The sequence below is a fragment of the Leopardus geoffroyi genome, chromosome A1, assembly GCF_018350155.1.
Source record: "Leopardus geoffroyi isolate Oge1 chromosome A1, O.geoffroyi_Oge1_pat1.0, whole genome shotgun sequence".
Taxonomy (NCBI): Eukaryota; Metazoa; Chordata; class Mammalia; order Carnivora; family Felidae; genus Leopardus; species Leopardus geoffroyi.
Genome location: NC_059326.1, coordinates 7,856,330 through 7,878,019, shown reverse-complemented (window position 1 = coordinate 7,878,019; position 21,690 = coordinate 7,856,330). Strand labels below are relative to the sequence as shown.

Here is a 21,690-nt window from a genome sequence, read left to right as displayed (position 1 = left end):
TATATATATATATATATATATTGCATATATTGTGTGTGTGTGTGTGTGTGTATATATATATATATATATATATATATATATATATATATATATATTGCAATATCTGGCAATAGACTTAAGCCAATCCCGGTTCGCCGGTAACTCAGCAACATATTTATGTGCCCAGGGCTGGGCAGCGTAAGGAAGTGTAAGCCATCTCCCCTCCCCTCCGGGGGCCTTGAAAACCTAGCTGGAAGGAGATTAAGGTGCACACGGAAACCATTAGAGCCGGATCAATAGGCACTTTGAGCTCCTCCCCAGGGTGAAGTCAAAGCGCTAGTTTGCAGCCAATACACCACCCAGGGCCGCTAATCAGAGCTCAGGGAGGTCGCAGAGGCAAGAAGGGACGTGGGTAGCGAGCCGGGGTCGAAAGGAAGCCTCGGAGGACGTCGGATTGGCAAGGTGAACGGGGCAGCGAGCTATGAGGCAACAGTGCCCCTTCTACGTTGTGTCCCTTGGCAACAACAAAGTCTAGGTGATTTTACCTCGTTCCTGGTGGCCAGTCCGCTGGGCTTTCTGAAGAAATGGTACTTTTGACTCATGACCTCTTTTCCCTGTGGCGTTGATCTTCAGTAGCGCCTGGGGAAACGATCACGTTTACGAGGTGCCTACAGACTTGACATACGTGGCTCTTTCTTTTCACCCGTCACTGTCCCCAGCTGCCGTGCTCTTTGAGTTCTTGTGTCTGCTTTTCATGTTTTTCTGCCTTCTTCCTTGCTCTCTTTTGTAGTCCCCCCCCGCCCCCTGCTCTCAGAGTGACGGCAAAACTCCCCTCTCCCCTTAAAAACAGATGGCCTGATCAAGCGGTCATCAAACTACCTGAAACAGTGTACCCATTTATTAGAGGAGTGTAACATAAATGGGACCGTATCCTAATAGGGTAATGATAGAGCAGTGTAAGGAAATGAGGATTGTTAGTCTAAAAACTAAGGGGCGATATTACTGTTTTCCGTAAATATTTAAAGAGCTTCACCCCCGGGGAGACTTTCTAACTCATTCTTTGGTACACCAGAAAAGATACCCGGAACCAAGGAAGGGAGGTGGTGGTGATGTGTCAGGAGGTAGGTTTCAGCTCCATACATAATTTTGGATAAGGAGAGTCCTCAAAAGTGGCTCTTGAGTGAATCTTATTAGTCAGATGCCGTATCTTGAGTGGAAGTCCTCGAGGCTCACTGAATGAAAAGTTGGTCCCCGGATGCTCTTCGGAATAGCTCGAGACCTTACCTGCTCAGTAATTTTATCACTGAAATTAGATCCTGGCTCTCTGGTGGCTGTGAAACGTTCCCTAGCTTCAGACTTGATTTCCTAAAATATGCACGCAGACCCTGCAAGCTGACCTATCTTGTCAGGTGGGGTTTAGGAAATGAAACCGAGCAAATGAGTTGTGTCTGCGGCTGTGTTTAACAGATTTGAAGAGATTCGTGAATTAGCCAGGAAGGAAACTGTCTGCTCTTTTTATTTCCCTTGAAAAAGGATTCTTATACTCCTAGATAAAACAATGTGTTATTTTTGTATCTGAAAAGGATGAGTGGACTGTGGAGTCAAAGTAGCTTCTTTAAATAATCCCAGGTCTTGTTTGCTTTGGACGGTCCAGGAGCACACGTGGAACTCTCAAAGGGGAAGTTCTAACATTAAAAACAACAACACAAAACTGTCAGTAACCAAAATAATTTCTGAAATTGACATAGCACTCAAGAGCCCATGGAACGCAGCGGGACCGTTTCAATGAAAGCAGGGCACGTTTTCACCCAAGGACTTAAGATAAACTCGACTTGAGAATTATCATTGCAAGTAAGAACCACAACGTGTGTGTAAATACATTCTGATAACAGATTTAAGCCTTGCTATTGAGGTACGGTTTCAGTAGCACTTACAATTACACAGGAGAAAATTCCACGTTAGACATTCTTTTGGGGACGACGGATGGATAGGAAAATCATGGAAAGCACCAAAGGACTGCCTCAGGGTCCTGCAGTCTCAATGGAAAGGCATCAGAGGTGAGATCTGTAAATGTTATGCCATAATGATTGCACATTAACACATTTCAGGAAAGGACCCACACAGCAGGAAACATGCGCTGTGTTCCTTAATAAATTCTGAGAGTACAGAACAGGAAAAGCTCAAAATTATCTCAGGTATGCAGTGCCTCCCTTTTATCCCCCTTGGCCAGGCCAGCCTTCGGGTCTCGTTTCTTTTTGACACTCCTCTGAGGCTGGACGGTCCTCTGCTTTGGCTCCTCTCTTCCTGAATCCTGCCCCAAATTCACTCCCCCCCCCCCCCCCAGGTAGCCTGGCACTAGGAAGGATGTGATAAACTAATTCACATGAAGATGTTGGTGATTGATGTTACTGTTCTCCTGGGTGTTGGCAATTTAGAAGGGTTCCCGAGGAGAGACCAGCGCTGGCAATGGAGACATGAACTCTCTACTCACTGATTTCACACAGGAGGGCCAGAGGACGGGATGTGCATGCCTTCGTACTTGAGTCTAAACAATGACATCAAGCTGGCCTTGATCAGGAATTCAAAATATGGTGATGGAATTCAGCCATGATACCTTCTGCTCATTGAACGTGCGTTAGTCTAGCTAACTTTGGTGACAACCCAGTGGGGATTTTTTTTTCCCCTTGGTGGGCAAGAATCTGGAGCACAGAAGGATTTAGTACTTGGTTCAGGGTCACGAAGCTAGGAGGGGTGGAGCTGAGCACTGAACGTGTGGGGCAGAACCATTCCGCTCTACTGCCTCTGGGTTGGAAGGCAGGAGAGGACCCCCCGCGTGAAACCCAGTCATCACCCCTCCTGAGCGTGTGCCCTTGGGCCAATTACTTACCTTCCTGATGCTTCCGTATGTTCATCTGCAAAACAGACATTAGTAATGGTACACCAGCCTTACTGGGGTGTAAGGATTAACACACTTAGAACACTATCTGCCATATAATAGAAGCTTTTTAAATATTAGCTAACGTTGCTGTTTGTTAACGTGTTAAACCACATTAACTTCAACAAAACTTTCTGCATTACAGTCTTCCAAACACTTAACGAGTGAGTCACCCAAATGGTGTTCCAGACCACAAAATTCCTCTGTGGCCTAAGGAGTTTAGCTTTACTGGCTTTCCTAAAAATGTGTCGTCGAACTGAAGGCACGTGATGGCAATCTTAAATATCTTTTACCTAGAACTATCCTTGAAATCGCACTTCTGAAAGTTTAATTTGAGTAGTCTTTCCATGTCACTCTCCTTAAGAGAGGCTCCAAATTGGTGTCCAAAGATTCCTCAAAAGCTTTATAAATAGTATGAAAGCCAATTTTATTAGTCCAATAAGCCTTAGAGAAATTAGCTGGGTTATTGGTTATTGGATTTTACATAATAAGGGGTAGCACTGTTTGCCTGGCTCACGTGGAGAATCAGGTCGACGTATGTCTGATCAATTTTCTTTTCATCCATAGAGAAATATTTATTGAGATTTCCACTGGGCTGGTGCTGGAGATGCAAATGAACACAAAACACACCCTTCTCTTGAGGTCTTAAGAGCTTCATGGGCAAAAAACCCACATAAACAGTTTTCTAAAAATAACGATAGGACCAGAGAACAACTTCTAAGCCACCCTGGCAGGTACGAGGCGCATTTCTCAGGGAAGGTCGTGACTCGGTTGTCTGCAGAAAATGATCGCTATTTGGGTCAAAGTCTGACTAGTTTTAGGGGGAAAAAAGCTGTGATATATGCAATAGGTTTGGATGCAAATGAAATCATCTCGTATAGTACTTGAAGCCCACAAGATAAGGATCTTTTAAAAAAGGAAAAGGGAGCGCTGGGAAGGGGGGAGTGGGGGAGAACCTTCAAAAGAATAGCCCTCAGGGCACCCGGGTGGCTCAGTCCAAAAGCGTCTGACTTCTGATTTGGGCTCAGGTCGTGATCTCACTGTTCGTGGGATCGCGCCCCAAGTCGGGCTCTGCGTTGACAGCATGGAGCCGGCTTGGGTTTCTCTCTCCCTCTCTCTCGCTCCCAAAATAAATAAATAAACGTTAAAAAACAAAAATAGCTCCTCTAGGTTCATACATTTCACCTGTGAGCCAGGGTCCTGTTGTGACCCCGCATTCGAAGGAAGAGCAAGCCGGGGCCTAGGGTCCTGGGTCGAAGACATAGCTGCTCGCTTCCTGCCCTTTCCAGGTAGAACTTGTACTGTCTCAAGTCAAGGCAGGTCCCCGAGCCGGAGGCCCTGGTCTTCTGCTTAGGGAGTTCTGCTAACCTCCTGGGAAGGACCACCGGTGCTGTGGTGCGAGTCGAGTGCCCTGGCCCTGCTGCCTGTCGATTCCGGCAGCCTGGCACCACACCGTGCCACATGTCAGGGTTGGCGTGACACCGCCACAAGACAAAGTCCGGGCCCTGTGCAGCGTGAACAGCCGCCACCATCAGAAAGGCGGAGGGCAAGGCAGCGGGACTCAGCAGGCACACAGCCTCTGGACGAGGTACCTCACCCCCCAGGAACCAGTGCATCCCCTGGCTGGCGTCCCCCCTTCCTGTCCCGAGAGGGATGGTCTGAAGCTTGAAAGGTAACTGACATGGACCACTCTGTGCCCCAGGGTTAGCGGAGTCTGTAAGCTAAAAGTGCAGTCTTCCTAACTCTTCAGATTGGCCCCATTCTTGTCAATATCCCATGTAAAACTAAGCTCGCAGCGTGCCCTGATGCTGGCTTTCACACACCCCATGTGACAGGAACGTCCCTGAGACCCAGTGCTAACTCCTAGTTGTTGTCAGATCCCACCCACGTTTCCTCCGGCCTCCTTTCCCCTGCCATGTACAGCTGGGCCGTTTCATGGGCTGAGCTCATCAGCTGTCACCAGCAAGTTGAAGCTGGGTCCCACCAGGCCAGCGTGTGGATGTTTGACCTCTGAGAAAATATCCAAGAGCTGTATAGGAAGGGATGATGCTGACTTGAAGTCCGTCTACTCAACCTAAGGCTCTCCTAATGGTTACTTTGCAAACACAGCCTGAGATTGAGCTATCAAGAGCGACAGGGATCGAGCACAGATACTATATCGTATCTGGTTAAATTCTTGGTTTTCAGTAAGCAGTCATAGAATGTTAAATAGACCTTTCTCCTGTGATAAATGTTCATCTTGAGGATGTTTTTTAATGAGTTGGTTCTTGAAATGTGTAAATGCACCCGAGCACATTGGGTCCCACTGAAAGGAATTTTGCCTGAGTAAGGGCTGTGGAATTGCTTTGGGGGTCAACTTCCTGCCCCGTGGAATGCAGTGGGAAAGTTCCCACAGTGGGAGGGGGCCTCTCCCAGGGCATTCCAAGCAGGAGGCATCTGCAGAGCTTTTAGGCGGACAGTACTGTGTCTCAAGATGCTATCAGCATCTCCAACAGCCAAAGGCCACTGAGGCCTGAGCAGGTCTCAGGCTGTGTGTGTGTGTGCGTGCGTGTGTGTGTGTGTGTGTGTGTGTGTGTGTGTGGCATGTGTGTGGCATGTGTGTGCGTGTGAATACAGCAAGGCAGCATTCGACGTTTCACATGGGGGAGGAAATCCAAACTCCTATTCACTCGGGCTTACAGTATTCCCATCGAGAGGCTGCGTACGAAGAGAAGAGCTTATCATACTTTGAAACTTCTTCAAGGAGGCTGTTCTCATTCTCGTGAGGCTCGGGGAAACTTAGCCACAGGCCAACAAAGCTAGGCGTCGTTGAGCCGAACTCATTCTTGGACTCACCCAGTATTCTCAGGATGCCTACTGGGGGCCAGGCCCCCTTCTAAACACCAGAGACATAGCAGCGAACGAGAGAACCCCGGTCCTACCCTCTGCTCCTCCGCTCGGAACGTTGAACGTATTTATCTGTTCAGACTGTGAGCTCTAGACCGTCCATGCCTTTCGTCCACCACCACGTACTAGTATCTAGAACAGAGAGTGCCACGTAGGTGGTGTTCCGTGGGTTTCTTGGATTAATACGCACGAACAGGAATTTGACCTTGAACCCTCTGAAAGCTTCATGAGACGCTTTGGACTCAAAGCCAATCATAATTTATCTCCTCGCTCACCCAGTCCGATGAGGGGGGGGTATAAAGACGATGAGGAGGTGGCCGCAGCCCCCAGAAGCCGCCGTCCTGGTAGAGAAACAGAGTGCCGAAGCGCGGAGGTGCAGAAAGGGCTGGGAGGTGTGAGAAACTCCAAATGTTTTGATGTGATCGGAGCAAGTGGGAGGGCGGCAGGGGACGGATGAAGCTGAAGAGATAGGCGGGGTTGGGCACGAAGGACCCAGGGATGTGGATTTTTATCCCGGTGGCTGTGGGGAGCAGAGGTGGTGGTGATGGAATTTACACAGAGGCGAGATCACGCTGGCCCCGAGTGGAGGAGAGCCTGGCAGGGGGGCGGGGAGTCGAGCCCGGTCAGGAAGCCAGTGCTGCGGTCCAGGTGACAGCTGGCGGGGCCTCGATGTAGGCAGTGATAGCGGGGCAGGACAGGAGGTGACAATTTCCTGAGCCATGGGAGGAGAGCCGGCAGGACTTTGTGTTGGCCTGGACGGGGAGCGAGTGTGGATTTCCCCTCTAGACTAAAAGGTTTGCCCAGCGGGGACTGTGGCAGGAAGTGCATGTGCTCGGTGGCTGGATGGATAAGAGGGGAGAGGGAAACGGCTCGGGTTTCTAGCTTGTGTGTTTTCTGTTCTTCACAGATATTTCACCGGCCCCAGCTGCCTGCATGCGGCTTATAGTTTAAACCCTGCACGCCGACGCTCGAACTCTCTGCGGGCTGGTCCTGACCTGTCCTTGCCTTATACTGCCTGCTCTGCCCCCTCATGTCCCAGTTTTGGGTCTCCACTCATGCCGGCCCCTCTGCCTGTAGGCCCTCCCCCGCCTCGTCTCCGTGGGCCACCACCCACTTCAATGTCGCCTCTTCCAAAGAGCACTAGATTTCCTCCACCCTTGAAACTCTTACTCCGTGTCTTTGTGATTGGCCTTAAGTCTTTTTTTTTTTTTTTTTTAACGTTTATTTATTTTTGAGACAGAGAGCGTGAACAGGGGAGGGGCAGAGAGAGAGAGGGAGACACAGAGTCCGAAACAGGCTCCAGGCTCCGAGCTGTCAGCCCAGAGCCCGACGCGGGGCTCGAACTCACGAACCGCGAGATCATGACCTGAGCCGAAGTCGGACGCTTGACCGACTGAGCCACCCAGGCGCCCCTGTATTGGCCCTAAGTCTTGGTTAGGTTGCGAGTGATGAGCTCTGGGAGAGTGACACCTTTCTCTTGCTCACCTTCCTGTCACCTCCAGATGGAATGTCGCCTCCAGTAGGATTCAGGACCTCCTTGTTGAATCGAAACAAAGAGCCCACACGATGAATCCCTCATCTAGGAAACAAAGATATTATTGCTACCTACTCCTTACGGTGGTTGTAAGGGCTTGGCATATAGTAGGTGCTCAATAAATGATACCATTCATTGGGGCACCCGGGTGGCTCAGTCGGTTAAGCATCCGACTCTTGGTTTGGGCTCAGGTCATAGGATCTCGCGGTTTGTGAGTCCGGGCCCCCCCTCAGGCTCTGTGCTGACAGTGTGGAGCCTGCTTGGGATTCTCTCTCTCCCTCTCTCTGCCCCTCCCCCGCTGGCACTGTCTCTGCGTCTCTCAAATTAAATACATAAACTTAAAAAAATGATACCAGTCACATCATTATTTCTAAAAAGAGTGAGTTCCATTTGTTCTTCCCTAGCTTAATACTAAGCCTCTGCCTCCTTGTAATGAGGTTCAAAGGCGGTCCTTTGAAATTCATGGGAAATTGTCCCCTGGAATCAGTAAGTAGGGGACCACTGTTCTGGCCCACTGGGGCATTCCTTTACAGATCCCAAAGATCTTCCTCTCTGGAGGCTTCTCTTGAACACTTTGGGTCCTTTCTTGTCTGGTGCTGGAGGAACTGCTCAGCTTTAGATCTCCGCGTGATTCCGGGAAATGAGGTGCTTGGGAAGAACCCCCTTCTCGTCGCAGCCCCTGCAGGCTGGCTGCTGTTTCGAAGGTCAGAGACAGAGCCAGAAGCAAGGAGCAGGAGGTGGGCCAGTTGGCCGGCTGTTCCAAAAGGAGCGAGCAGGCAATGGTGATGGTCCTTGAGTTTTATTTTTATTTTTAAAATCAAAGTAGAAGAATTTTGTGAGTCCCAGAGGAGCCCTTTTGTGTCGTTTTATTCTTAGGTATTTTTCTTTAGAATTTCCTCTAAAACCCATGAGGAAGAGCTCACATATTCCAGATTTAGCACTTTAATGGGCTTTTGTTCCCGCCTTAATTTTTTTTTTTTCCTTTTTAAAAATTTCTCCTCGGGGGGCGCCTGGGTGGCTCAGTCGGTTGAGCGTCCGACTCTGGCTCAGGTCATGATCTCACAGCTCGTGGGTTCGAGCCCCGCGTCGGGCTCTGTGCTGACAGCTCGGAGCCTGGAGCCCGCTTCGGATTCTGTGTCTCCCTCTCTCTTCTGTGTCTCTCCCGTTCGCATTCTGTGTCTCTCAAAAATAAAATAAACATTAAAAAAAGTGTTCTTTAATTTCTCCTCGGATTTTGAAGTAGCTATTTCTGGGATTACAACGTTTGCGAGCTCAGCCACAGAATTTCTGAAACTCCCTTTAATTTCTGCGTGAGCTTAGGATGGTAAAATATCATGCACCCTGCTGGACTCGGAAGGTGAGGGAAGACCCGTCCTAGAGACCAACCCTTGAGCCGCCAGGCTGCATGCGCCATGGCGAACCATTTAGGGGCATTTGGACCTGTTCTGTAGAATCACAAAGACCCTCAGTTTGATGGTGCTTGTTGAGGACCATCTTGTTTTTCTCCCTCCAGGAACCTCGGACAAGTCTAACCTGGAGCTAATCACTCTGACGTGCACCTGTGTGGCCGCAACCCTCTTCTGGCTCCTGTTAACGCTCTTTATCCGAAAACTGAAAAGGGTAAGAACGGTTCGTATGAAGTTCTACGCTCCTGTTTCCGTAAAACTCTAAAACGCTCGGCTCGCATCTCGACCCGGCCCTAAACACACGTTAGCCTCTAGTCTCCTTCCCTCTTCTTTCGGTCTCTGACCTGGGGAACACCCAGAATGAATCGTTAAAATGCCTCTCAACCATCACCCGTAGTATCGAGAGAAAAAGCTCGAGCAGTGAATAGATGACTGTTTCCCAGGAACAGAGGGGACACCTTTGATATAAAAATGTGTGAGAAAACCTTTAACTTCAACACGAGACCTGCGCCGTCTTTATTTCCTTATTCTCTGCTAAGACGTGCAAAGGCGAATGCAAAATAAAGACTGTCCTCCGACTTGCCTCTCCTCACATTGTAGAATTACCAACAAGTGCACTGTGGTTCCGAGCTCTCGGAGCCCCACCGTACAACTCAGTTCTTCCGTGGGAGGGTCAGGCTGGAACGCAGGACGTCAGATTTCTATCATTCAGCCTGCAGCACCACGTGCTTCTCTGAAGTTCTATGGGCTAAGGAGCCAACAGTCCTTCACCCATCCGTGCCTCAAATATTTACTGGAGAGGAGACTGGCTTTACTCCGTTTCACAGACAAATGTGAGACTGCCGTTAGAGGCAGCGGACTGAAAGATGTGTAAGGGGGTGGTCGGGCAGAGAAGGGAGGGAAGAGTGTTGCAGGCAGACAGAAGAGCCTGTGAGAGGCCGGGGCAGGGCCGGGACCCCGCGGGACAGAGAGACTCACGGAGGCCAGCGTGGCTGCAGCGTGGGAACTGGGTAGGAGGTGAGGCGGGAGAGGAGGGGCTGTAAAGCCGGGTGAGACAGTAAGAAAGGTAGTCTGTATTCTGGAAGTAAAAGGAAGTCTGGGGGGCGTGAGGGCGAGGGCGGGGAGGGGTGTTGTTCAACAAAGGCAGGCAATCCTAAGTGTCAGAGATTTGCGTCTGGAAAGAGAATTTTGGCTGCTGTGAGAATGGACCGGAGGAGGCAAGAGTGAGTAGAGAGGAACTTTCGCCGAAGACTTTATAGGAGTCCAGTTAAGAAATGGTATGAGCTTCGTCCAAGTGATTAGGATCCAGAGCTATTTCGCAGGTAAAACAGAACTTGAAAAGCATCAAGGAGGCCTCCCCCATTGCTAGAGACTTATCAGCCCTTATTATCATGTCATGTCTTAGGACAAGCTTTTTTATGTGGTGTCTCCGGTAATTCTTCCAAAAAATGCAAAGAGGTAAGACATACTATTATTCCCATTTCATAGAGAGAGAAAGTGAGCCTCAGAGAGGTACAATAACTTGTCCAAAGTCACAAAGCTGGTTAGAGTGGGAGCTGAGTGTTGAACCAAGGTCGTTCGACCTTACCTAGACTTGTAACCAAAACCAACAAGGTGTCCTTCATAGCCGTTGAAATGAGAGGCGAGGATAGTAGGCGTCCTCCGTGGTGAATAGGTACCATCAGGAGTCCGCCGTGTGGAATGATGGGTTTTGAGATGTGACAGCTAAGGCCACACTACTTTAGAAGGAAACAGAGGCCACACAGTGGCATTGACAGGGGAGAGACATCATAAAGGGAAATGGATCACACTTGCCAAATAGATTAGACCCGCCCAATCTGGAAGGCCCGTTCGGAGGCCACAAAGGAGGGACAGAGAGAAAACACTTCAGAGAAAGTGAGGTTTAGAGAAAGAGTTTGAAGGTTGCAGTTGGAAGGAAAGCAGCAGAAAAATGCAGCCCACCACACTCCTCCCCACGCCCCAGATTAGGGGAGGAGCACAGAGGGGCAGAGTGGAAATAAAACTGGAAAGGTGAATTGGGTCTAAATTGAAGATGGCCCTAGTATTTCTAAAAATCTGAAACCTTGAGTTCAGTAAGAAAGGATGAGAGCAAGAAAGGATTCTCTCTCCAGAAGGGAATGCTTATAAAATTTGAAAGGTGATTAATTGTAGGAGGCAAGGAGATACAAGTCCCCAAAAACTATTTCCATGTGGTTTCTCTAAACCGCAAGTGAATTCCTGGTTGATACGGACTGGACGTTATCCTTTTAATCCCCACCCTTCAGTAGGCCAGTGTTACAATTACAGCTAACGTGGATCGTTGATTGATACTTACTGTATACCACGCCTTGTTCTAACAGCTTGGCATGGATTATTTCCCATAATATTCACAACAGCCCTAGGAGATAAGGACTGTCATTATCACTATTTCGCAGATAAGGAAACTAGGTTGAGAAGGGTTAAGCAACTTGCCAAGGTTATGTGCTGGTCCGGAGTTGATCTGTGACTCAGATCCGGCCCGCCAGCCTCAATGCCTGGCCTCTGAAAGTGCTTAGCTGTGCAACCTCCATGCCAAACACCTAGTAGCTGCTCAGTGTTAGTGTCAATCGAAAGAATAAATATTTGCCGACTAAGGTTCTACGATCCCACTCTCCTCAACCACTTGTGTGGTGTTGCCCCTCACCTGCCTGATTGAGATAAACCATAAAATTCCATAGGTGCCAGATGGGGAGATTGTCTCTCTTTGCCCGGCCCCTTGCCTCGCTCTCAACACCCCTCCCAAGCTCCCCACGCGCTCTCCGGAAAGTGAGATGTCCCTTGTTGGGCTCTCGCTGTCCTGTGCCCTTGGAAGATGGGAGATTGTTTCTCATCGGATTGTTTCGACTGGACATGGAAAAGTGTACTCATAAAACCTCTTCCAGCGGCTTCTCTAGCGCACACCGGCACGCTGGGATAGGGGTTTGTATTCCTTTCCGGTCTTACAGACTCACACCATTGTCCGGCAGGCTGGCCCCTACAAGACTGGCACCGATGGCAAATGTAGCTGGTGACGAATGTGCTCCACATCCTTCTCTGTTTTTTCCCTCGTCGTGGAGGCCGGGCCAGTCTTTCTGCTTTGAGCGATTTGTCACACATTTTAGTGATAATTCCTGTGAGTAGGAGACCGATTGCAAGTGATGGATGAGGTGAGCTGTGACAGCCCAGGGCAGGGTGAGTTAGAGCTGAAGAATGTGGGCGAGCGTGACATGGTGTGTATGGAGAGGGTGTCTTCTCTCCTGAACTCTGGTCCTGCTGAGGGAAGGGCAACGCAGGACGGGCCCGAAACTCATTGAAACGCAGTTTATGCGACTCCTCGGCGAGGCTGATCAAAGCCCACCTTATGTGGGCAAGCATACTTCCTTTCTGTCCTGCCCACAGAAATGCCATTATCAATTCTACACCGAACGAACAGGCAATACACCCACTGCTGTGACTCTAAGACACTAAATGCAAACCACTCATCTGTGATCTGAAATAAAGGGTATTTTCTGGGCTCGATGTGCCTTGCCAAGAGAAAATAAGGGCCTGAAGGGAGACACCCGCCTTGTTTGACGTCCTACTGATGCCAAACGCGATCAGGACATGGCTGTGTTTGAATCTCAGACCCAATTTACCCCTTGGCCTTTGAAATAATCAACTTCTGTTTCTTATCGGAGGTAAATCTTACTGTGTTCTCACTGACGGACCCTACAGGTTTTCCGGGCAGCTGCAGCAACCAAGGGGCCAGGACTTCTGAGTAGATTTAAACACTTCACAGGAAATATGCCTCTTAACTGTCCCAGGGCTCCTGGGTTCACTTCGCCATTCTTGCAAATGCTGAAAAGCCTCAATCCCACTTGTCACCTTGTGACGTATGCTCCTGCTTGTGCAGAATGGCCATGGAGAGGTATTTTCAGTCAGTCGTTTGGAATGACGTTTATGCTTTTTTTGGAGAAGGACTATCATATGATAATTGTCTAAGAACAAGCACCCAGGTCACTGGAGAACCTGGGCGCGTGTTATCTGGGCAGTGCGGTGAAGCCAGTCTACCGAAAAGCCGCGTGAGAACCGTAAGGGCTTGTTTAGTGGGAGTTGCACGCCCAAGTGTGATGTGCGTGTGCATATGCAGAGGGGGACTTTCTGTGCCCAACCACACGGTTTCAACGAGCCGCAGGTGTTGCCAGGTACTGTTTTAAATTGGGCATCCGGGTTTTTGTTTTGTAAGTTGTTTCCTTGATAGTGACGTCGCGATCTCTTTCTTTCTCAGTCTTCCTCGGAAATAAAGACTGACTACCTATCGATTATAATGGACCCAGACGAAGTCCCCCTGGACGAGCAGTGCGAGCGGCTCCCTTATGATGCCAGCAAGTGGGAGTTTGCCCGGGAGAGACTCAAACTGGGTAATGTGTTTGTTCAACAGATTCCTAAACGAGCAAAACGTGGTTGGAGGGCTGCAAAAGTCAACGAGACTCGGGTTCTACCCTCCAGCTGCTCACAGACTAGCAAGGGAGATGGGCACTGGGGTAGATAATCCTAACAGCGCTGGGACAGCAGTACAAGGGGACAGGGCACCTGCTTCTTCTCTGAACACTTTCCCAGCACCTTCTCTGAGCAGCAGACACCCGTCTAAGCCGCGGGGGTGCAAAGGCGCCTGAGTGTCTTGCCTCAGAGAGTGAAGGAGGCAGCCACAAAAGGAGACAGGTGAAGGGCAGAGATGAGTTCCATCAGGAAGCTTGCAACTACAGGCACCCTTAATGACCTTTTGGGGGACTTAGAAATTTGTAACCTAGAACACAACTCAAGATGGCAAGGAACAGTCCAACCAAACCTTTGGTGAACGCGTCGGTGCCCTTGAAGGCTGTGGGTCAAAAAACCCCTCTGCACAAATCCACAGATTAGATACTCTGAGTTTTCCTGGGTGTTCAGGATGTCCAGACAGAGAAGAAAGTGCTAGGGGTCATTAGCGTTTCAGGTTTGAAGAGCACGGGCTGTTGTTTCCCAGGTAACGTAGATGCTGTAAACATCAGGCAACTTTCCCTCAGCTCGCCCCCAAGTCCCCCCCACCCCTCCCAGCTCAGACATCACAATGCAAATCGATCTCCAGCCCTCAGTAGTACAAAACAAAAGGGGCCGCGATTACTCTTGCCCAAAATTTTTGGATAGTGGCTTCTGAAAAATTTCCAGTCGCTCTATGTGTGCCAGAATCATTAATAATTGGAACTAGGAACCCAACTCGTGGACCCAGTGTTCCTGGATCTTGTCACCCTCGGCAAAAGAGCCTGTTGTTTTAAATTCAACTGCGTTGCCTCCCCTCCCCCCACAGCTCGGGCCTTGAAATGATTCCACTTAGGTTTCTTCTTACATGAGAAAGAATACTTGGCCCCAAGAGTATGTTCTGTTTGGCTTGGGGAAGGAAATTGGAAATCAGTAAGAAGCTGGAGAGACAGGCAAAAGCCAGCAGTGGCTGCTGATGGGTGGGTGGAAATATCAACTGAATTTAGAGTCGTTAAGGGCAGGTGGTACATAGATGAGTTCCTTCTGCAAGTCTAAATTATATGGCAGCTAGCCCAGCCCCTCAGTGACCTTGGCAAGGAACTGAGATAATTTTCCCACAACCGTAAGCCATTCTCAGGCCACGTTGCTTTCCAGAGTTATTAGTCACCATCAGACATGCTTCTTCCTGTAGAGGACAGATGAGCTGTTCATCCCATCTCTTCACTCCTTCGCCTGGTATCTATCCCTGTGATCTATATCACACTGAGGGACACTGCTAATCCTTCCACCAGATTTCCCCTGGGGCTCTGTGGGTTTAGATAATCCCGTTTCAGGAGATTCTCCTTGCTGAAGACCTTTCTTATGGATCTCTTCCTTCCTGGAGATGCCAGATGTCATGATTTGGCTCATGTGGATGGGAGTGTCTTTGATGGGTGAGAAAAAGGGTGTCAAGTCAGCTCACTGTGTCTTTCAATGCAGAGTGTGGCTGCAAGGGCCAGAAGAAGGCTCCCCCTACTAGCATGGGGGCAAAAGGCCCAAGATTTTTTGGTTCGGAAGCCAAATACACGACAGAAAGTAATCTGAAGTAATGTCTGGCAAGTGAAAGTAACCAAGATTCTGTCTGGATGGATGGAGAGAAAAAGCTGGTTTGATGGGCAGAGTTATAATGGGGCTATAAACACACACAGAAGAATACACTGTGCGGGGAAATACACAGACAAGTCGCATCTGATTTTTTTCAGCTGTGTAGACTGTCGGTAACTATTAGCAGCGCTGTTGAGAGAAGTCGGAATTTATGGTACCTGATAGATGCAGTAGGAGTTTGGGTCAAGAGTGCTGCTCTCGTTGAAATTCCTGAAATCCAGGAACAAAAGGAATCTGTTTTGTTAGTGGTTCCTCGCTAAACGTCAGGGAGAATTCAGCCCTTACCATTTTATCACAGGAGGTGGGATAATGTCGGACAATGCATCTTCTACTGCAAAATAAAGTCAGCATTGCCTAGTATAGGCCACAACACAGGAAGTCTGGAATTTGCAAGTGGATGGCGCCCGGGCAGGTGTTGCCTCTTGGAAGACCAGCTCTGCGTGGCAGTGGTGCCTTGCACCCTCCCCGGTGTGTCCGGGGCCCTGGCCGGTCAAGGACATTCTTGGAGGAGGTTCCAATAGCCTTTCATTGTATGGCAGCGACCTAGCTCTTTCACAAGCCAGTCGGTGGCATTTGGGTAACACCGAGGAGGATTTTAAGGGAAAAGCAGGATCAGGCAAGGTCAAGCCTGGCTCCCCTGAAGCTGGAACAGTGGGTCCGCCAAAGGATTCCGAGGCATCAGATGATCAAAGAGCCCGTAATAGCTTCATGCTGTTTTATGAGGCAGCAGTCAGGCTTCCGAGAGAAAAGATGGAAAGGCCGAGGGAAGCCAAGTGAGAACGAGCTTATTCTCACTGACAGAAGCAAACTCCCCAAACACCAGTGAAAATGAAGTGTGCTGTGATGGCTAAGGAGGGAACGCGTGTGGGCTGAGGCCGTGGAAGGGAAAAGGGTTCTGCCTGCCCCCAAGCAGCAAGGGTCTTCACGGTATGTGGAGAGGTGTCCCTAAGATAGAGATCATCTTGATATTTGTCAGGCTCGGGACACTTTTCCTATTAGACGGTAGAAGGCACTGCAGAAGAAACACGTTCTTTTGCCCTAAAACAGCAAGGGGCAAGCCTTTAGCCAAAATACACCGATCTTTACAAGTCTGGAGAAGGTAGCCGCTGGTACTCATTCTGTATGTGATTTCCACGTCCCGGTCCTGCAGGGTCCACCCGAGGCACTTTTATTTCAACCTAGAGTCCCCATCCTGGTCTACTTCATGGACAGTTTTAACTGAAGGAGGAAGCAGAGACTCTGTCCCTGTCCATGGTGCGCACTCTTGGAGGAATGACCTTTCCCCGTCGCTGCCAGGGGCATTTTGACCAGAGAAAAAGCAAGTCGCGTCACCAATGTTCCTTCCTATCTGTCCCCAGAAGATAGATGCAAAGAGATAGCGACAAAGAGGCTCTTCTGATTACACTGGCAAACGAATTTTTCCTGTGTCCTGACTAGATGGCCTCGGGGGATTGGTAGTGAGCGGAAGACGCTAAGCAGAGGCAGGGGGAAGTCACCTATGTGACTGAGTCATCGTGCCTAAAAGTATAAAGTTGTAATGTGATAAGGAAGCAGGCAAACTTCACAAGAATCTTAGAAACAAACACGCACCTATATCTTTTGGGGGGAAGGGATTGGAGTATAAGGACGGAAGGTTGGTTCGTTAACTCACTGAAGGTGCCTTAGCAGAACAGTCAGATAAAGAGGACTAGGCTGAGGGAGGAGGGGTCGTGTTAAATTACCACTCTACCTACCGGGATTTGCTTCTGACCAGAGGCATTCTGTTGGCTATTTTTTCCCTAACCAAGAACCAAACAAGAGTGACTTCTTTGGTTCACTCTTCCTTTTGCCATATCCTGCTTGAGGTGTACCTTTTCTCCAGGCTGTATTCAGCTACCTGTTTCCTGATGGTGCAAAAGAAAGTGGCCTGATATAAAAGGGGACTGAGGTATTCCGGGGGGGGGGGGGGGCGGTATGCGCTCTTCACGGAGCATCGCCCTCACGGTCTCCGACCCACTGGGGACAGGGGGGTTCCTCTAGTTACCCGTGACTGCTTTGAGCATCTCACAAGTTCCCAAATCGCTGCTCTTCATTCTGCATTAACACACAAGGGGCCTCCTCTGCACCGAGCGCTGAGCTAGGTCCTGGGAAGATTCCCACGTGGTAGATGCCCCTCTGAGTCAAGTGGTCTCATTTAAGGGTGAGGAAAGAAACGTGTTAAAACAGCTGTTATGGCATAACATAACAGGTCCCACGAAAGAAACCTTACTTTCTTACTGCATTTGGCAACCATTTCTCTGCAGCTTAAACCAATTAACTACCAGTGGTTGGTTGATAGACTCGTGTGCTGAGCCACGAAGGCCTGTACATCATGTAAGGACATGGCTGGCAAGGAAGTCTGAGAAATGACTTCGTGACTTTTTGTAGCTATGGAGCATTATGATAACCAATAGCAGTAACCCCCATTCTCTGTTTTCTTCCTTTCTGCTGAAAACAGATCAGAAGAAATGACCTTCAGAGGCAAGAAAAGGGGCTTAGGTTAAACAAAGGGAGGTCTTGGTAATAATGTCATTAAACAATGCAAGAGACCCCCGCCCCCCTGGGAGGATTTTGTGAAGAGGAAATTGGTCACCCACCCACACCAAATGCATCCTAGGGGCCTGGCCTAGCTGCAAAGGATAACGGCCCCTCAGAAGCCCAGTGAGGAGGTGGAAGAAAGATACCCCAGAAGTGTGTCCCTTACTTTGACTCTTTCGGGCTCAGTTTGTTGGAGATTCCATTCAAAGCTACACGGCTCACATACACACATAGGTCAAAAGGCACCTTCTTCCCGAAAAAGACTGGTCCTCATCCTGCTGGCTTCGCAAACAAATCAATGTCTTCTTTTCATTGCAGGCAAGTCACTCGGAAGAGGGGCTTTTGGAAAAGTGGTTCAAGCGTCCGCATTTGGCATTAAGAAATCCCCCACATGCCGGACTGTGGCTGTAAAGATGTTGAAAGGTATGGATGCTGTAGTTTGGCTTTCGGCCGACCCACTAGATCCCCGAAACACTGGTACACGTTAGCTGTGGCCTGGGAACAGACACAAGCTACTTCTGCTCAGGCCACACCACTGTCTTTACTGCTGGGAGCCCCTTGGCTTCGGGAGTTTTCTATTAGGCCAGCAAGAGCGCTGAACCAACCCTGTAAATGAAACCATCCAGCACTGTCCACGGGAAAATGATTTCTGTCACCTCCAAGATCTTTCTCCTCTCACATCTCAGGCTCGAAACTACCAGGGATTTAAGCTCACTGTAACCACAGGTTCAAGATTTTGGAGGGATCCACTAGGACATTCTAAGGGGAAGTCAGCTGTGGGTTGTAAATCCCAACGGCTTAGCTTAAAGTGAAATCGTGAAGCCGGAATAATTGAGACCCTCAGAACTCTGAACTGTGTGATAGCGTCAGGTCCCAAACACAACACATTTCCGCTTTAGAAATTTACATAGACGGATGGATAGATAATCTTTCTGGTGTTGAAAGACACAACCACTCAGAGAAGCCCTGGGGAAGTAGGGCCAAATCGCACGGTGATTCGTGATCACCCGCAAGACAGATGAAAATGAGAATAGGTGAAAGTTGTATAAATCAGACATCTCAGGGATGCAGATGTCTTCTGAAGTATAGAAAAGACTTCATTTCCTCACTCGTGATGGCATTTTTATGTTACTTCAACTCGTGTTAAGATTCTTTTTTTTTTTAATTTTTTTTTTTTTTAATGTTTATTTTTGAGAGAGACAGAGACAGCACATGAGCGGGGGAGGGGCAGAGAGAGAGGGAGACACAGAATGGGAAGCCGGCTCCGGGCTCCGAGCTGTTAGCACAGAGCCCGACACGGGGCTCGAACCCACAGACTGTGAGATCGTGACCGGAGCTGAAGTCGGACGCTTAACCGACTGAGCCACCCGGGCGCCCCACTCGTGTTAAGATTCTAAAACCAAAAAGTAGGCCTCTTGCAGGAGCCTCAGGCAATGATATCTCCCACCTCAAAAGGCTGCCCTCGTCAAGCAAAGGCTCTGATAAAAACCCTCCAAGGAACCTGACAGTTCTGCTCTGAAAGCAGCCAGGGAAGGAGTCTCAAGGCCCACAAATCCGGACTTTTGCCCAGAGGATGGCAAGCCTTTCTGTGACATGCCTACATTCCAGCACGCCACCCCACACCCCGTGGCCCAGGCTCCGAAGAGAAGAGGCATCAATATGCCCTCTGTGTGAGAAGGCACCAGACTGAGTTGTTTCATGTATTAGCTTGAACCACAGGAGACTGCCATTCCTCTTCCTTTTCTCTCTGCAGCCTTGTGAGGGAGATATTATTTCCCCAGTTTGCAGATGAGGAGACGTGGCCCAGAAAGGTTAAATCACCTCTGCAGGGCCCCAGAGCTCCCCAGGGCAAAAGTAGGGGTCTGAGTGCAGCGCTCTTACCCTCCCCCCACCACGGTGCTGCAGAGGAGGGGCTGTCTAGACCCGGCCTCTGGCGGCCTGTGGCCCCCAAACCCTAAAATGGCCCTGATCCGAGTTATGGAGGCAATCTAATATCCACCCTTGAGCTAAGTCGGGGCTCCATCTGGAAGCGTCTGCTTCCTCGGCTTGTCCCATTTCCCTGCCCACGACCACACATCATCGCCAGCAGAGATGGTCTTGTGCCCGCACTCGTCTGTTGTGGATCCAAGGTAACACCTGCCTGGGGATAGAGCAGTCTGAACAAGAGAGCTGGGTTTTCCCCTGCGCCAAGGGGGCATAAATGCCTGGAAGGATTGACGAGTCGGAGGAGGGGAATTCTGACTTGAAAAATTTGAAAGGCCGGCAGAACGTAGTGTATGTAATACAGAAAAAGCATACACGGTGTCTTTATAAAATGCTTATCTTTTTAAAGCCATTAGCCTGGATTTTAAAACGATGGCCAAATCACCCACTCTGTAAAATCCCCCCAAACCATTTTCATTCAGCTTTCTTGCTTGAATTGGTTGGCCATCTGTTTCTAGGAGAAATTGAAAAGACAGAATGTCAAACAAAGGCCATGAGTCAGAAGCTCCTTCAAAGTACCCTGGAGCAGAACCTTTAACCTTTTTGGGCCTTATGCCCACGTCTGAAATGAGAAGCGTATTCACGGTGTTTATTTTTCTAACAAATATTTGTTGTGCGTCTCCTGTTGAGCCAATCCCAACCCTATTGGGAAGCTTCTAGAGCTTATCTGGTTGTTAGTTAGAAAATGATCTGAAAATGATTTGTGCTTACGAAATACCATCCACATCCTTTGGCCATTTCCAGGGCTGTCCTACAGACTTTCTTGCACATGTGTAGAAAGATTACACATCGGCCATCTACTACAGTGTTATTCGTAATGGGAAAAAAAAAAAAAAATAGAAATCACACACAAAAACAAAAAAAACTGGAGACCGTTCAAATGCCAGGAATGCTATTAATCAACTAACAAGAATTGGAAAAGTCTCTGACACATTAAAAAAGCAAATTAAAAAAAAATATATATATATATATACACATATTTTATGACTCATGTAAACAAAAAAAGACCTTTATGTGGGCATATATGTTTGTAAATACATAGAAAAAGGTCTATCTAGGGAGGTATGTGGTTGGAGAGGCTTTCACTTTTTACTCTATATACGTCATATTGTTGGAATATTTTACAGCAAGATTGTAGGACTTTATTTTTTAAATTTTGTAAAGTCTTACGGATTAACCAATAAGAAAGACCAAAAAAAGAAAAAAAAAAGAAAAGAAAAAACAGACAGAACAAACTTAATTTAGGCTTTAGACTCTGCTAATGCTTAGACTGATGTTGTTTATCTCTGAGAATGGAGTTGAAGGCAGATGCTTACGGATCCTCACAATTTGAGATAACCCTGCAGACTCCAGGGAGGAAAAGGTTATAGGGAGAAAATAACACATTGCAAAGATGTTTACAGAAGTGGCCATTCCACTCTTGCAGACCGCTGGTGCTCCTTCTTTGTAACTCTTCAAAGAGGGGAAAGTGAGAAAAAGAGGGGAGGTGTGGGCACATCCCCTGTCTGGAAGGTTCTTGCTGCGCCTGGTTCTGCAGAGCGGAAGCCTTTGGAAGGCGCTTTCACGAGGTGCCCAGCTCTGAGTCAGCGCATTGCTGAGCAGACCAGGTCCACCAAGAGGAAATGCCCAGTGACTAACCCCACCACTGCTTCTGGGGCTTACTGTAATCAAAAGGATGTTGGCTCAGGAGGGAGGGAGTAATGAAAACAGTCTGGAGACCTGGCCTTGCTGCAGAATGTGGGGAAGTTAGTGAAGCAACCGTCTGAGCATTGGCAAGCATGGGGGGCAGGAATGCCGCCTCCAGCGGAAAGAGCCCCATTGTCCTGTCGCCTTGACTCTTCCTTGTTTCTCACACAGAGGGGGCCACGGCCAGCGAGTACAAAGCTCTGATGACTGAGCTCAAGATCTTGACCCACATTGGCCACCATCTGAATGTGGTCAACCTGCTGGGAGCCTGTACCAAGCAAGGAGGTAAATGAGAAGGAGGGACCGTCCCCTCTCTCCATTCACATCCTAAGAGCAGAGTCTGACATGTAGCTCTTTCTCCTCGTTCCTCCTGAAAAATAGCCTCTCAGGTCAGAGGAGACAACGTGTCCACTTATAGAAAGGTGCTCCCATCCTAGAAATGCCTTCCCTGTGCAGTCAATTGAAAGGTTCTAAAGAGAAGGATTCCCTTTTAGACCCTTCCCATGGGCTCCGGGTCAAGTGAAGGGCATTTTTTCTCTCAGGACGTGGCCAGAGCTGAGGTAATGGAC

General features: G+C 48.8%; 1 protein-coding gene across 1 annotated transcript in view; it reads left to right on the top strand.

The window, feature by feature from the left end:
- FLT1 (fms related receptor tyrosine kinase 1) overlaps positions 1-21,690 on the top strand; it is a 176,200-nt gene that overhangs the window by 127,027 nt on the left and 27,483 nt on the right. The window contains exons 17-20 of the mRNA XM_045465730.1: positions 8,848-8,954; positions 13,026-13,158; positions 17,771-17,875; positions 21,293-21,406. Of these exons, the coding sequence (XP_045321686.1) occupies positions 8,848-8,954; positions 13,026-13,158; positions 17,771-17,875; positions 21,293-21,406 (459 nt within the window). The remainder of the gene's footprint in view (positions 1-8,847; positions 8,955-13,025; positions 13,159-17,770; positions 17,876-21,292; positions 21,407-21,690) is intronic.